The sequence below is a fragment of the Scatophagus argus genome, chromosome 6 (genome assembly GCF_020382885.2).
Source record: "Scatophagus argus isolate fScaArg1 chromosome 6, fScaArg1.pri, whole genome shotgun sequence".
Taxonomy (NCBI): domain Eukaryota; kingdom Metazoa; phylum Chordata; class Actinopteri; family Scatophagidae; genus Scatophagus; species Scatophagus argus.
This window is the reverse complement of record NC_058498.1, coordinates 7,528,725-7,546,122: the sequence shown is the minus strand read 5'-3', so window position 1 is coordinate 7,546,122 and position 17,398 is coordinate 7,528,725. Positions and strand designations below refer to the sequence as shown.

At 42.5% G+C, this 17,398-nt stretch overlaps 1 protein-coding gene across 1 annotated transcript in view; it reads left to right on the top strand.

The window, feature by feature from the left end:
• nek7 (NIMA-related kinase 7) overlaps nt 1-17,398 on the top strand; it is a 58,562-nt gene that overhangs the window by 29,837 nt on the left and 11,327 nt on the right. Inside the window, exons 5-8 of the mRNA XM_046391197.1 lie at nt 3,293-3,403; nt 7,028-7,136; nt 8,345-8,452; nt 14,605-14,699. Of these exons, the coding sequence (XP_046247153.1) occupies nt 3,293-3,403; nt 7,028-7,136; nt 8,345-8,452; nt 14,605-14,699 (423 nt within the window). The remainder of the gene's footprint in view (nt 1-3,292; nt 3,404-7,027; nt 7,137-8,344; nt 8,453-14,604; nt 14,700-17,398) is intronic.

Genomic DNA, 17,398 nt, shown 5'->3' with positions numbered 1-17,398 from the left:
CTTGATGTTTTACCTCCTCCCTTTCCTCATTGTTGGTTGTGTTTCTCCCCAAGAAACTGGTTTCATTTATCAAACTGCCATAAACGTGTCAACTCGGTTGCTCTCAGATATTAATGAACAAACTAATGACAGCTTCAATATCCCTCCCTTATCTGCAAGATCCTAGATGTGTGTCAGAGTTGTGTGTCTTTGTGATTTGATTGCGTGCGTGTGTGCATTCATGCGTTCTGGGTAGTGTTTCCCTTTATATATGAAGCCTTTATGTGCAGTGTGTGCACTGCAGGCAATATGTGAACATACGCACACACACACTTTAGGGAAGGAAAACAAAACCAATTAGTTTGTTTCAAACACATCACTGTAGCTCCTGGGGCTCTTTGGGCCAATCAAAGACAACGATACTCAGATGTAGGCGAGAACTGTAAGATGAGTAGCAGATTATTGACTTGATAGCAGAAGACAGGGGTGTTTGCCTGGATCTCCGTCTCTTTGACCTCCTAAGGGAGGGGTCAGGACAGGGTTAAATGTCACACTCTGCCAGGTGACTACATTTCTCATTCCGTTTATGCATCTCTCACATTTCATGTTTCTATCTCAATAAATGTGTCCTCTTCCTCCCCTTTTTTTTCTTTGTCCTTTCCCTTCTGCTTGTCCTAACTGTTCTGTCTATACCTTATTCACCCAGTTGCTATATCATTCCCTCCATCCCTCCTCCTTTCCCTATCCTTGCTCGTCTTCTCCCCCACAGAGCTTTTTGTTCCCTTCTTTTCATCCTGAAAACTGATTGCTAGTGAACATGGAAGTTATGCCTGGCCCTGTGCTGCCCAGCCAGCCTGATAATAAAGGGCTGAGTGTGAGAGAGAGACAGTCTCTATGCCTTATCCCCCACTAGACAGGCCAACAGGAGACACAGCCAAATCAGAATAATGAGAGGCACACTGGCATGGACCAACTGGAATGACACACATACTGGCGCGTGATCACACACACACACACACACACACACACACACACACACACGTGCACACACACTCAGTCGTGGCCTTTCAACAGTCTGCCTATTTGTTTGTTTGTCTGACTGTGTTTGTGTCTGCTCATTCATCTGTATTTTCCTGTTCTGGCATGATGATTTCAACTTGAGAATCTCCTCACTTGGTCCTTTTGTCTAAATCCTTGCTGATAGGAATGTTGTTGGTTGCAGAAATATCCTGCTCCCTGCCAATCGGATAGTTTCACCATTCTTGAAATCCCACAGCTGTGTGTTCCTCTCACTTGTGGCTACTATCGAGCCCGAATTGTACTCTGAAGCCTAATGATCTGCCCTAATCAACAGTGAAAAGCTGTAATGATGTCTGTGTGTTTGCGTCTCTGTACGTGTGTGTATGTGCCTGCGTGCATATCTGGATTCTGCATCTGATTAGATTACACCAGCAGTTTACTGACAAGATAGAGGGCTGGTAACAAGCAGCCTCACTGAACCTGAAACACACACTGTAAATTCACTATAATCTCTAGGTCTCTTTTTGAGAAATATGTTTCTTTTGCAGATTTAGCATGTGTTTAAGTTCTCCTCTGATGGACAAACAACCCAGAATTGCACACTCATTTTCTTATTCAGTGAAGTGAAAAATATCAATATGTCGTGCAGCACAAGGCCTTCATGTTTGCAGGTGATGGACAAGCTGCTTTTGCTTAATCTTCAGCAGAAGATATTCACTGCGCCACTACTGCTGCTCGTCTATACACTTTAACCTAATTTATTATCCTGGTTAATTTTGTACAATCATATTGCTTTAGTCAGTATCCTGTTCTTCTTTGAAATACACCATCAGCTCACCAAATATATCACATAGAGTCTTGCATGATTAAGTAATTACATAATCATGCAAGACTCTCATGTGATATTTCCCAGTGAATGATTGTTGTATTGCAGTACAATCCCATCCATTATTTATGTAAACATCTGCATGAGAACGTCTCTTTATTTACATCTCTTTATCTCTTTATTTCTCTGTATCCTCTGCCTGAGGTTCAATTTGTGGAAGAGGAGTGGGTTGGGTGCGGGTGTAGGGGGTTGGGGGGGGGACTTGTCATCACTCTCTGGCTGTTCTACAGTGTGGAGCCGTGCAGAACTGCCACTCTGAGCCAAAAATACATCTGGCAAGAGAGGACAAGGGAGGGAGCAGGAAAGATGGAGACATGTGGAAGAGAAAGAAGGAGAATAGTGATTGTGGAGGGATGCAGAGATGGAGTGGAGAGAGTAGTGTTGCGTAGTGTACTGTACTGTGCTCTGCTATCCCCTCTTCTCGGCATCATCCGGAGCATGAACATTTCTTTAATCACAGCAGAGAAAGCGGAGTGAAGCCGAGTGGAGGACGTGTGTCACACTGCTCCGTCTGCTCGCATCACGCGTCCCCCCCGCGCACACACACACCCTCCTCAACATTGCCATGCCACATAGCTCCATGTCTTCAGCTCTCCATGTATCACCCATCTCTCTCTTTTCCCTCGCCCCTCTCTCTCTAACTCTGCTCACCTTATTCCTCCCCTGCTCTTTTTTTTTCCTTCCTCACCTTTGTTCTCTTTCTGTACCTCTTCACCCTGCCCTGTCTGCATCATTCCTTTTGTTTGTCTGTGTCACTATGTCATTTGTTTCTTTCCCTTCATTGCGCCTCCCTCCCCCTTTCCCCTTCTTGCTCTAGATGGATAGAGACTTTGTGTTTACTACAGGGAATGCCTTATTGCCTCTTGCCTTATTGACCAACCAACAGGAAGGAATCTCAGCCAGGGATGAGCCTAGGATGCTTGTTTTTCTGACTGCCAGCCATGTCAGCCTGTCAGGCGTACTTGTGTGTGTGTGTGTGTGAGAGAGAGAGAGAGTGTGTGTCTCACACATGGGTTGTTGTCATCACAGACAGAGGAGTTGTTGTGACATGTCACCCAGCTTTGTCACACTGGAGGACAAAACCATCTCATTAGGTCCACACTTATCCAAATATGATTCCAAATATGGATTCAACTGTTTGGTTTTAATTGGTGGTGAAAGTACAGTAGATGGCACAGCTCATGACATGAACCTCTGTTAGCTATCAGCTGATAAGATTTTCTTTATATAAATTGTATGACAACTTTGCAACAAGATCCTGTAGCTTCCTCAAGGAGGGCTTTACTCATGGGTTAGGCAGTGTGACGATGGACACTCATAATGTGACAAGTGTCACCAACATGTCTTCTGTTTGGTTTTTCTTTCTCTCTCTCCTTGACATGTCTTTTTTTTTTTATTCTCCCACAGCAATTGAACCACCCCAATGTGATAAAGTACCACGCATCTTTTATTGAAGACAATGAGCTGAACATAGTCTTGGAGCTAGCAGATGCAGGGGACCTCTCACGTATGATCAAGGTAAGGAAGTCTCCAAAGCAGCACTCACTCGGAGATTGCCTCGGCTGCTCGAAGTGCAGTCATTTTGCTCACGGGGGTCTTGAAATACTTCAAGTAAAACTCAACCACAACAGCTGAGAAGGACAGAGACTCAAGAATATGCAGTCTCTTGGTTTAGAAAGGAAAATTCTGGTATATCTAATATCTAAATAATAGCCAGTCTAACACCATATCTCACTTTTTGTGTCAAAAGGAATGTTGGCAGGAAGCCACAAGCTGCTGACAGGGCCTTTTTATAGCTGACGGAATGGTTGCAGGAGGTCTGTGGTTTGTGGTTGTTACATGATTTTGACTACCTGGACACTGAGTCAGTCAGAATCATCCATTCAATACTGAAACCAACTATTATAAAGCTTCCCCCTTTTATCCCAGCGGTCTGTGTTGACGAGACTGTGAAAGGGAAGTTGTTAAAAATCAAGCGATGAATAATGGTAATAAAGTTGAAGTTCCCGCAAGTGTTTTATGTAGGGGGCATTTGAACAAATGGTGAGCATACTTTCTCTGGCTTTAGTCTTATATTTTCCTCACATCCCCCAAGGATTTTGGGAAACCTTCAACTGTTGTATGTTTGTTTTTGTTTTTTTTTGTATGCAACATGCAACATTTTGTATGCACGTTTTTTTGCCTTAATACTGACCTTGTATCATTTAGATAAAGTCTTCCCAGCTTTTCATACTGGCTAGATTTCTCTCAGAAAAAGACGTAATAATTTCAGAGGTTCTAACCAGCAAAATCAACATTTTGTCAAAAAAGCAGCAAATGTGTAGTAGATTAAGGTACATAATCTGGGGCTTTGATCCACATGGATGTGTCAGACTGACCATGTCTTAAAACCAGATCAACAAGGTTTTTTATTGTTGAAATTGAAGCAGAAGAAAGCATTGTTAGTTGTTAGCAGTGGCAGTGATTTCATCCCGGGCTCACCCTCTTTTTCATTTTTGAGCTAGCCCAGACCCCCAGTTATTATAAAAACTTGCCAGTATAGCAAATTAGTGATGTGCATGTATAAAGCCTGGTCTTCTCCCATGCATAAATGATGCTGCAGCGTTGTATCGGCACAGCTCGACAAGCTGTTAGCAGTCATACTCAGCAGCTCCACATCCGTGCAGTTCAGCACAGCAAATTAGGAGAGGCGAGGATTAGCGGTACAAGAGAGTGAACATGGCAGGCTCCGCACACACACACACACCAGTAGTATATATCCATTACACACACACACATTCACACGTACTGAATGCATGCATATAGTATACCATGTAAGCACCGAATTTGCAGACACAACCATAGAAATGCTCCTCACGCAAAGATACACTTTACAAAGTCATATCAAGACAGCCTGAAGAGGTAAGATGGCAAGCCACAGAACGTCACTGCTATCTTAGCTAAGCTACCAAGTGTGCTGGAAACACACTGTTTGTGTGTTCCTTATGGCTGCCGACAACATACAGTCTTTTACACAAGTACACGCCTCTCCTCTGCACCATTTGTCTCCTGAACTATTCCTAAATGATTTGTTTTTCCGGTGTAACAGTGGCAGTCCAGAAGTGCATGCCATGGATGAGTGTGTCCCCCGCTTGGACCATAATGTGAAGTAAACACATTCGTACAGTGTGCCATATGTAAAACAGAACCCTCTGATGCATGAATTTAACATTTTTTATTCTTTTTGAATTCTCATCCTCCACGCCGCTCTCTCCTCTTTTCTCTCTCCCTCCCTCATTCTCTTTTACTCTCTCTCTGACCATCTCAGAATTCAAATGAAATCAAATGGTCCTTGATTTGCATGCACTTACAGAATATTGCATGTGCAGTGTTTGCTATTAAAGACATGGAGAAGAGGGTGGCGGTGGCGGCGGCAGCGGTGGTGTTGGTGGGCGTCTATGTGCTCCCCCATTGACATCAAACAGTCTTCTGATATGGAAATGGGAGGGCAAAGGAAGAATGGCTTCTCACTAAGGCATTGTTTGGATGTAGGCCAAGGTCTATCCCTCACTCTCTCTCCATCTATCCTTCTTTATCCCTCTCTTTCTCTCACAACTTCCATCATTTTCTGTATCTCTTAACATCACCTACAACCTTTCCTTTACTTTCTCCCATTGTTGCATTATTTTCTGTCTCCTCCTCCCATCTATTTGTGTCTGTCTGTTTCTTTTCTCTCTTTCCATCTCTCATACTCTCACATTGTTTAGTAGGGCTATGGATTTTAGCAGTCATGTCCTTTTTCCTCCTTGACCCTTGCCTGACTGATTAATCTATTTTCTGCGCTAGCAGATAAACCTTTTACCTACTAAATATACACAGTCCTAATGTTGGGTCATAAATATTGTTGCCTCGTTAAAATAACACACTGAAGAGAGACAGGATAGGCTGCAGCAGGAAAACAGTTTCCATGTGAAGACTCTGCATATCTTTCACAACACACAATCATACATGGACATTTGTTGAAGTTTGTCACCTCCTTGTCTTTTTGAACCTGTCAGAGGTTTTCATTCAGTCTGATGTTTGAGGTTGCAGTTTGTTGTGTTGCTTAGCAGACATCTTATAAAATGTGTTTCCGTCATTGTGGTGACAAGCTTGCGACCATTGTTCTTCATTTCCAATTTAGTTGTCGTGTTTGTTAACAGAATGTGTGAACGTCGAGGACTGCCATACATTGTGTGTTGTGTGACATTGTGTGACATGTATCCCAAAATACAACATAAATTATCACCATGAATGACCTCTTTACTTGATTAATGTTTCGAGGTCTGATTTATGTACTTACTTCCCTGTTGATGCAGTGGAAAAGTCCACTAATTTTGCTGTTGCTTTTTCAGCGAGAGAGTCTGCTAAATACTTAAATTGTAATTGTCATGCGTTTGAGTCTTTTCCCAGCTGGCTAAAGCCCAAGCTTTTCTTTCTTGCAAGTGAAACCATGAGAACACCCCATAAAATCCTGCTGGTAGCCAGACTTCTTACATCCTCTTGTTGTCTGAGGAGGTCTTCCTATCCTGGCTTGTTGTTATTATTCTCACTTTAGATCAATAACCCATTAGGCCTAAGTTGAAGCTCTGTCATCGTTGTGGCTATTGTGGATACGTTAAACACTCTTGATGATCCAGAAGGTCTCACTCAGTCCTCTGAAATAAATAAATAAAAAAATAACTGAAACTAAAAACAAATGGAACTGCTGTGGCACTCAGAGCTGGAGTGTACCTAACAAAAGAGCTGTGTGCCAGATGGGGAAAGTTTTGGAAGGTACCACAAATTTCTTCTCTCTGTTTCTGAGAATGCATGTGCTTTCCATTGTACGCCATCGAAAAAAAATGAGACGGAGCTCGGTTAGGCAAGGGACAGACTGAGAGAAAAGTGGTCTGGGTTCTATTAACAGTGGAGTCAGAGCTGGGGACTGAGGCTGGGGATGGATGCTGTATAAACACACACAGACATAAACACTTTGCTACCATCTTAAAACTGCATTCCGTGCCACACAAGACCTTTTCCCACTCCTATTAAAATATTTTATTTGTTCTTCCTGTCAGGTATGCTAATGTTGCTTTGATTTTCAGTCTTTGTGTGTGCTCATGTTTGTGCTTGTGTTTACAGCACTTTAAGAAGCAGAGGAGGCTTATCCCAGAGAGAACGGTGTGGAAGTACTTTGTCCAGCTCTGCAGTGCGCTCGAACATATGCACTCCCGGAGAGTCATGCACAGAGGTATTTCTTCATTATAAGTATAAAAAAACTTGTTTCTGCTTATACATTTAGCCACTGTGAATATTTTGAAAAGGTTTTAAGAGGACTGATGGAAAGTATGCACCTTGTTGGAGAGACTTCTACAAATGTTGCATCTGCTCACATATCACATATCATCTGGTTATGTTGTGACAAGAAAAGCAGTAGTATAAAAGCAGTGGTTACTTCTCTGGAGCATGAAGTTTGATCCTGGGACAATATGGCGTTCACAAGAATCGGATGAACAGACGACTCGAAAACGTAACGCCTCCAGCCATGGATGCCGCTGGTACAGAGGCATAAAAATGAAGGCGAGGACTTGTTGTCTGTGATTGTTTATGAGTTTTTTTTTTTTTCTCAAACAAGTTTAAAGTCTTTGCAAGATGATTTTATTAGCACACCAAATAGAGCTGAAACCAAAGGGTATCTGGAAGGTGGGAAAATCATCAGAGGAATTTACTCTACACTGCAACTGCTGCTGCTGCTTTTCATTTCCTAGTTAACAGAATAAAACATACAACTCTTCTGGTCTCTCCTTAAAATAAGAACAGATAAAAATCGAACATAAAATCAGTGAATTTACTTCAGTGTGAACGACCTTGTTGCATGTGACAGAAGACTTAAGTGTAGGTGTTAAACAACACTTAGACCATGGAACGCAGTGTTTATGGGCACACATGCTTTCAGTAGGGCCCAGTCAAATCAAGTCCTGGATTCATGTGCATAGGCTGTTACACACACACACACACACACACACACACACACACACACAGCTACAGGTGGTGCACTTCCGTTGGACTGACTCTGATTAGGGCACAGGGACACTAATGAACCCAGAGCTCTGGGCTGTAATGACCACTTAGCAGAGACCTCCTATTCAAAAACCGCTTACTATTATATTGGAGCAGTAAATTTCAAAGGGTGATGCGTGTTACATTAACATTACTTTACAAAATGCAACAGAGACAGTTTGCTAACGCCTACATTGACTGAAATTAATGTTTTCAGTAATACACTTTATTATGCAGTCGTGTTTTCTGAGCAAAGACCAAAAACCAAGCTTTCCCATATTAATCTCTGTCGAAGTGGACATGCACTGTTTATGCTTATTGCCCCTCAAATTTTCTGTCTTTCTGTCACTTGAATAAGGCATTTAAACAGTTTTTCCTCTCCTCTCCTCTCCTGTCCAGATATCAAACCAGCCAACGTATTCATCACAGCCACAGGAGTAGTGAAGCTAGGAGATTTGGGACTGGGACGATTCTTCAGCTCCAAAACAACCGCCGCTCACTCGCTAGGTAATTTACAGCAGTCTATGTATATGTGGATATCCTCACCTAAAACACACATTCTTTTCACACATGAACACAGAAATGCTCACAGATACTGAGACACAGCAGCCCCCAGCCATCACCCAGGGTTGGATGTGTTTCATTAGTCATAGTGAGCCCAGAGCCATGTGTCATACAGTCATGCTGCCTGGCCATGTCTGGGTCCAAGCCCTTCATAGGCCACTTAGCCACTTCCTGTTGCCTTGACCTTTAAACCTAACACAGATGAAGACTGGGCAGAGGCCTTCAACATCCAGCTCTGATTGTGACTGTGTGCCATAAAACAAGCCGGCCAACTCTACAATTAGGGTTATTGTTGGCACTGAGGGGTGTGTTTGTCACCTGTAGGAAATAAAATCGTTAAGCATTATTTATTTATTCATTGTTCAAATAAGTGAGTTACCAAGGTTACCGCAATGATTAATACTTGTCCATTTGGCTTACTTTAACACTTCAAAACAAGTGTGCTAAACCTGAGACTGCATAAACTGACGAACAGAATGGTGCCATATGTTTCAATGCATTTTCTTTAACACATAAGGTGTTTAATGACTGTGGGTCTTATACTTAAAAATTTTAAGAGGCAAGGCCATTACTCTGAGAAAGTACAGCAACATTTAAGTGATTATTGATTTCTACTGGAAGAGACATAGAAGTTTGTATCACTTCAAGTTTTATCCTGACAGTGAAAATGTGTCACTTGCCTCATTTTACTGGGGACGTGGGGTTTAACACAAGTTCACACAAAGACTTAGACTAGTGTTTAAAACACAAGCATACCTATTAAGCGTTTGCTTGCAGCCTCTTCCCACCAGCCTTCATCACTGTGCCTTTTATTATTAAAGTCTCTGCACCTTTTTGTTGTTTAGCATCTTCGTGCAAAATGCTGTAAAGTCAAGAAGGAGATGAAGCGTGATGGATGTGTTGTTGAAAATGTAAGAAGCAATAAGCACATGTAATGGTATCAGAAAATAAAACTGTTGCTGGTGTTTTTTTTTTCGTGGAGGGGATTGTGATGATCAGATGTGGGTGTGATTTACTGTTCGGGACATTATGTTAAGACATAGTCCAAGGCACCATTTTAAACCTCTAGCGTGTCTGGAGAAATGAGGACAGGACTTCCTGCTTCCTGTCCTTAATAACACCGTCAGTGGAAAATGCCACCTCACAAGCAAGCATGTTTTCTAGATTTATGGCAAAAACATATTTCTGAGGAGGAGAATTGTCAGATCTGTTTAGCATTTTGTGTTAATAGTATTGAAATGAATCTTGTGATTTCACTAGTAATGTATTTCAGCAGTTGATTGCCCAGTACCACACAGTAAAATGTGGAGATTCTAGTGGAGATGGTTACACTGGTTTCATCCCCTGAGTGATTTCAGCTGCTTCATGGCGGAAAATGTAGGAAAATAAATTCCACAGACAAATATAAACGCTGTCATTCGCACCGTCTCACTTCCCTATGTCAAACTGTTATTACCACAAACAGCGCGCTATTCTCAGCCCCTGTACAGCAGCAGCCCAGCCTTTGAGAAAGTGTGAATCACATGATCAACTCAACAGAAGCCCAATCAGCTAAGCAGCCTGTACTGCCAGCAGAGGCAGATGATTGCTCATTAAATGTTGAGTCCACAGCACCCTCTTTAGGCTGACGGAGGACAGACAGCCCAACGAGCAGAGAGGTCAACTGGAATACTCTTCTTATTAATCTGAAGCAATCAGGACCGCTTCGTTAGTCTCCAGAAAACTGCACAAATCAAACTAAACGTTCCTTCCTTTGGCCCTGAGATCTTTACATTAATCACCATAAATAAGCATGCGAAGTGTACTTATGAGACTTTGTAATGATACATTTTATATGTGCTTGTATGACCACAGTGCTTGTATCTGTTTTTTCCAAGTCTTTTTATTATGACTTTTGAGACCCTTAAAATAGTCGGTACAGTACAAGCAGTACTTTGTGTATTTTCAAGAACATTTTAATTATATGAGGATGTTGGTAAACTGTACTCGGTAGATGATCTTGTACTGTAGAACCAGATGATGTCCATGGCATGGGACATCATTTAGCATGGCCTGTTGACACAGGACTCGGAGTGAGTCATTCGTCCTCCTCTCTGTCCCTGCCTTTCCCCTTGACTTTTCTTGTGGTATGTTTTAAATAGCAGATCTCCTCTCTCTTTCTTTGTCACCTGTCCTTCTCACCTGCCACTGTTTCTCTGTCTAAGTTGTTCTCACTTCTCTTACCCCCCCCCAACTCCCCCCACTCTGTGTCTTGACTTTTTGTCTGACAGAGTGAGAGAGAACGAGAAGACAGAAAGAGAGAGAGAGAGAAAAGAACGGAAATGAGAAACAGAAGAACGGGTGACAAAGAAACAGAAAAAGAAAGGTAGAATATGCCAGGTGCGAGAAAAGAGAATATGACAGGGTGACACGGAGAAAAAAAAAAGAGGAGAAAAAAGAAAGCAGAGAGAAAGCGAAAAGTTAGAAGGGGAGAGAGAATATGACAATGTGACAGAAAAAAATTAAGGAAAAAAGAAAGCAGGAGTGAGGGAGAGGGATGGAAAGAAAGAATTTGAGTGTGTGTGTGTGCACGCTGTCTTGTGCCAGCGTGGGTCTGTAATGAGCACAGCCACCCAGCTGAACAGTAGAGCAGGGTGGTGGAGATGAGATGGAGGTCCAGGCATACAGCCTGTCAGCTCCCAGGCTTTCAACTCAGCAGCTCAGCAACCTGCAGTTACACACAGATTCCCCCCCCATACACACACTGAGAGACACTCAGGCTCTTTGTCTCCTATACAGATGTATGTGCATGTGCACTCAGGGACGTATGTGCATATCCATATGGGCTTTAATGCACGCACACATTCAGAGGGAGATAGTCTTCCACATTCACATTGATTTGCCGCATGCTTGCACAGTCTCACACTAAGTGACATGCATGCATCCACACTGTGGGCCATGAGATTGATAAAAATACATAAGCATCTAAAAGACGGATACTTCACTTTTCCGCAGTGGGGATGGGTATGCGGGGTTATGGCAAGAGTTGGATTAAAGAGAAAAAGAACAAAAACATTTTAGTAGCTGGAAAGTTGATGCAATAATTAGAGGAATGAGAAACTAGCCAATTGGCAGTAATACATAGTATAACATACCTGCAATTAACACCTGTAATGGGAGAGGTGTTAACACTGAGTACCAGGGAGGAAAAGGAAAGAAGAGGAGAGGAGGGAGAACAAGAAACAGAACGACATGAGGGAGGCTGATGTTGAAAATAATTGTGACGATTTCAACGTGTATGCAAAGACTTGGTTATCATACAAAGGCAAACACACAAGTCGTGGAACAGAAAGGGGTAGGCAGAGAGCCAAATGGGGGGGTGGTGGCTCAGCAGGACACATAGATAACAAAGAAAATCCTAATGGGAATGTAAGGGGATCAGAGCAAGCCTTCCAAAGTCCACTCTGGATATAATGCTGCCCACAACATTAACTTTTTGTTTGTTAAAACACGATACATAAGAATCTTCCAAATCCCATCCCTGAGGTCTGAATGAGACATTCAAACATAAAGTCTGAGATTCTAGCTGAAGCAATGCTCAAAATACACAAATTCAAAACTGGTAATAGATAGCATTTAAAGACAACTCCCTATGAAATTCTTCGCATTGTCAGCATATTCCAGTAAGAGCTTTAGGTGTAAATTAAAAAAAACAACCCCAAAACATATTGCTGCAAATCTGTGCAATAACATCAGAACGCGTATTTAAAAGAACACCAGCACTGGTTAATTTAACAGAATGTTCAGCAGGGGGTTAGCAGTGTGGGTTTCTTTATACTGGATGGCATCTCACCTCCTATACAGCAACAATTACCCTGTTTTGCAGAGAATACAGTGTTGTCATAGCCATTCACAATAATGGAAATCAATCCCAACATGACTTTCAATTTATTTGCATGAATAAGTAATGTGGCCTTAATTTGGCATGCTGAAGGAGGCTGAGCCCAGCGCGGCTGCCTTTTTTTAAATGCAACTATTAGCATAAGAGAGGCTGATTCTTTTTAATCAACTAATAATGAATGTTAGGGGAGCTTGTTCAGACCGTACCATGAGACCTCACAGCGCGCGCACACACACACACACACACACACACACACACACACACACACACACATACACCACGACACCAATCTGATGACCAATTAAAACAGCAACCCCCAGTCCCCTGTTTATTCTTCCACTTGCTCTCTCTTGCTTCTTCTCTGCCTGTGCAGATGCTGATTATTTTTGGAATGACAGGTAACACTTCATTATTCTAAACCGCACATTTACAATAAGTGTGTTTTCTCAACCCAATTAGATCTGCACCAAAATTAAAAGTGTTAGCTTTCATTTCACTTCCCATGCACTTCAAATATCATTGTTCCCACTATAATAGTTTTATTAATTTCATTTACATTAGTTGAGTTTCTTCCAACCTGTTAATGTACAGAATAGAGAGTGAATGTGTGTCTCTGTGTGTGTGTGTCTGTCTGTCTGTCTGTCTGTCTGTCTGTACTTGCAAGTTCTCCTGATTTCTCTCCGCTCGAGAGCTGTCCTCACCTACCCAGCTCACTTCAGCTGTTTGTGCCTATTGTAAACCCATCAACTACCAGTTACCTTCTGTAAAAATTCATCCTCATTGCACTGTCTACATGGGTATTTTGTAAGTAGGTGCAAGACTGTATGGGTTATTAAAAAAACTCTTCCTTCTCTCTGTAAACAAATTAAAAAACATGACATTAAACAGAATTTAGATTTTGCATTACAATGAGTACATATGAGGCTTTTTCAACTCAACTTCAAATGCACCCTCACAACTGTGAAAGATTCTCATATTTTTCTTTTTGAACCTATGATTGCTTAAGATTTAATTCCAGTTATTACTAATTACTCCAAAAGCTTCTTTAAAATATGTACCCTCAACACAAGAGGAAGCAAATTGAGTTGCTGTCTGTTGGAATTCAGTTAATTTCACTTAGCTATTGAAATTTGCGCAACATATTTAGTAACCTGCAACAAATACCTGAGCGAAACAAATCAATTTTCACGTTAAAAATCAGTGTGGATCTCAAGGAAAAAGCAAGAATATGTTGATTATTTTGACATGTGAAGTACGAGCTCTGCAGTGAAGCCTACATGCGTCAGGAGCAGCGATGCTACTGATGGCTGTGGCGCACCAACTCAGTACAGCCTGTATTGCAGTCATTTTCACGTTTGAGAGAATGCGGAGTCTGAAAGCAGCTCAGCACCGGTTAGTGGGCTGGTAAAATTTCCATCCTTTAACCATATGTGATTAATATAAAAACCTCTGCTGGATGTGCTTGATGGACTTTTACATGGGAAATCAGAGCAAACAGAAAGCAAATGAAAAACGCAGCCAGTCCCATTCAGCTAAGAGCGCAGCAAATACCCAGATTTTCCTGCGGTGTGTTATGGATGTGATGTTGAGCCGTGGTTCCTCTTCGTGTCCAGTTGAGTTGAAGGTCTGATTCTCTGGAGCTCTGCCAGTCGCCATGGCAGTTTGGGGTTCTTGAGTTTCCAAACCAGAACCAGAAATGGTCCAAGTCTTAAGGCTCCACCGCTGCTCCCTGGGCGTATTCTCTGACTACTGTTTCAGATCCCAGTAATCAAAACTGATTTATGTATATTTTGTGTGTGCGAGTATGTCTGTTGTGCATATGTGTGCAACTTTGCGGTACTTGCACAATTGCATGCACTGTATGTGTGCGCTTGATGATATCTGACCTTATTAAATATAATCTTGGTTGAGTTAAGTTAGGAAATGCTCTCCCTAGTCTCCCTCCATTTTTTTTTTTTAATCTTTAAAAGAACCCTGAACCTCTGAATGTGTCACAGTTTGAGATTACACCTCCATTCCTCATCTGTTTTCCTGTGCTGTGTGAGCTGTGTCAATGATGTTTATGAACTGGCTTTGCAATGCAAAATGTTAACGCTCACTCTCTCTTTCTTTTGTGTCCTGTTCTCCTTTCCTACCTCTGTCTATCTCCTTCTGTCCTTTCCTCCCGCTCCCTCCTTCTCCCCCACTCTCCCCACCCTTTCCCCCTGTGTTCCAGTGGGTACTCCTTACTACATGTCACCGGAGAGGATACATGAAAACGGATACAACTTCAAATCTGACATCTGGTCGCTAGGATGCCTGCTCTACGAGGTAAACTATGGGAATATGTGCACACACTGTCACCTTGCATTCGACAGTAAGAGTGACACGAGAACACACTGGCTCAGACACACACATAAACAAACTAACCATCCTCGACGCTTCATATAAAAGAATACTGTGGGAAGATATATACAAATTTAAAACACCTCCTGCACTTTCTCGTGTGTTTGTGCTGTATTAGTATTCAGCCTCACTACAATCGATAATGTGCAAAATAAAAACAAACAAACAATCAAAATAAATGCTCACTTTCACAGTACTGATATATTCAGATGGTATTTATTTCCCTCCCTTTCCTTCCTTTCGCTTACGACCCTTTGAGTTAAAGTTCTTTAGCCTGGGAACCTGCTAAACGTTGAAAAGCTGGAGAGTGAAGGGAACTGACATGGCCATGTGTTTTAGATAAGGCCGCCCAGTGACACTGACTAGTTTGATTAGTCAGGAGCAACACACCACAGGGCTCTGCTGTAGACCACACTGAGTGGAAACAAGCCCGCGAGCAGGGAACAAAGAGGGAAGGAGTGAGGAGCAGAACAATGATAGACATGGATGATAGCAGTCATTCTCATGTTTCATCTTGACAACCTTCACATGCACGCATGCACGCACGCATGCTTGCACACGCACGCACACACACACACACACACACACATATGCTTACACACTCTCTCTCTCTCACTCTCTCACTCAATCGCTCACTTTCAGAGACACACTGTCGGCCAAGGCAACACCCACATTTTCCTCCCCTCCTCTCTCCTAACTCCCCTGAGTTGCTGATCACTAGGGCTGCATTTCAACGCACCAGTGACTACACCTTCTCTACAGTGCCTCAGGCATAGAGGTGGAGAACGTGCGAGGAAGAAGTTTTAGCTCAGCTTGCAGGTCATGGTTGCTCAGAGACCACAGTCCTTCATGCTAATTAGTTTCCCCACAATGCACTGCGGCAGTGTACGGTTGTGGTTGGCTGAGAGCGGTGGGTGCTGTAGGGTCGCATTCTGTTTTTATACTTTTATATGTGTGGTGTTTTTTTTTACATGGAGGATGCTTCTTTTACTGTTAATAAAAACCAGATTGCTGTAGTTTATATTACTCCTGTTGCCTTGTTTCATCAGGTATCATGATTGCATAACCACTCCAGCATTTATAAATATAAATATATATATATATATATATATGTACTTATAAGTTCAAACTAATTTTGACATCAGTTGCCATATGTTTGTTTTTCATTTTATTTGTTTCAACAGTAGAATAGAGTAGAAATACAGACAGGATACACAAGGCAAGAGAGAGGGGTTGTGGAATAGAACAGAACCCACATAAAGATTTAATTGTAGTTGAAGAGTCTGTCCATAGTTTAACTCTTGTGACAGAGCTGTTCATTTCAAATCACCAAATTGTCCGAGTACTGCGTGTACAGCCTTAGCATTGATTGTTTTGGATTTTCAGATGGGGCACAGTCCATTGATCTGTTATGACATTCAGCCCTTAGGACAGCTGACCAGGGTCACAGTCTCATCTAAAAGCAAGACGGAGACCAAGAATGAGGAGAGGGAAAGGGGGCAGAGTCAAAGAGCAAAAGTGGAAAAAATAGAGTGAGACTTGTTGCTCAAGCTTGCACGGAATAAAGGTATAAGGTGAAAAAGTCTAGGATTCTCTATAGAAACAATATAGGAAGCTAGAGGAGGCAGTGGAAATCTTCAGAGAGAATGAAAAGAAAGAGAAGGTTAGAGAGAGAGCAGAGGGGAAGAAGTAAAAGGAGAAAATAACAAATAGCGAGAGCAGGGTTATAGATCGTTGGAGAGAAAAGAAAGATGGGGGGTGTTCATTCAGAGACAGAGTACCGTAGGTACAAGAGCAGAGAAAGAACTCCAGCCATCAGGCCAAGGTGAGCCACGCAAGGAGCCTGTGGAGTTAAGGATTTTACAACCTTATTGTTACCAGAGCAGTGCTCACCATGCAATGCATATTCTGTTTGAAGAGCAGGCCCTTGCTTTCCAGTTTTCGCGGTAAGAGGGGCTCCACAGTGCTTTCAGCGTCAGGAAACTTACCTCCTTCTCTGTGAAGAAAAAAACAAAAAACCAAAAACCTCTCTCCTCCAGTCCTCTTTGCACTGTTCTCCTCCCCTCTGCTGTGTTCCCCTCTGTGTGCCTCCCCTTTTCCTCACTTAACCTTCAGGCATAAGGAATTCACACAGAAGTCCACGCCTGATCCCTTTGGTACTCATTGATTTCACTCTGAACATACAGTAGGATGGTGCTGGTGTATGTTTATTTTGTGTGTGTGTGTATCCCAGGGATCCTGGTGCCTTATGTGTGAAACAGCTCCATTTGAGAGAGCCTGCCTTTCTCTTTCTTGCGCCCTGGGGGTTGGGATAGGGTCCGAAGGGTCCGTCCGTCAATACCTGGTCATTGTTTCTGCGTCTATCTTTATCTCCTATTCTGTTTGATCCCTTTCTCCTCATGTCCACCCTCATTACATCACCTGACCCTGCCCTGTGCCCCTCACCCGAACCCCCTATGCTGTGCTAAACAGGGATGTTGCAGTTGCTGTGGTTGTCTCCCAGAGTGACTGGAAGGGTAAAGATGGGGTTTGGTCACACGCCAGTCAATGATATTGTGGTCTCCTACCGCTCTCTCTTGCTGCTCTTGGTCAGAACCACCTCATATTTGGCATTAGTAACCTTC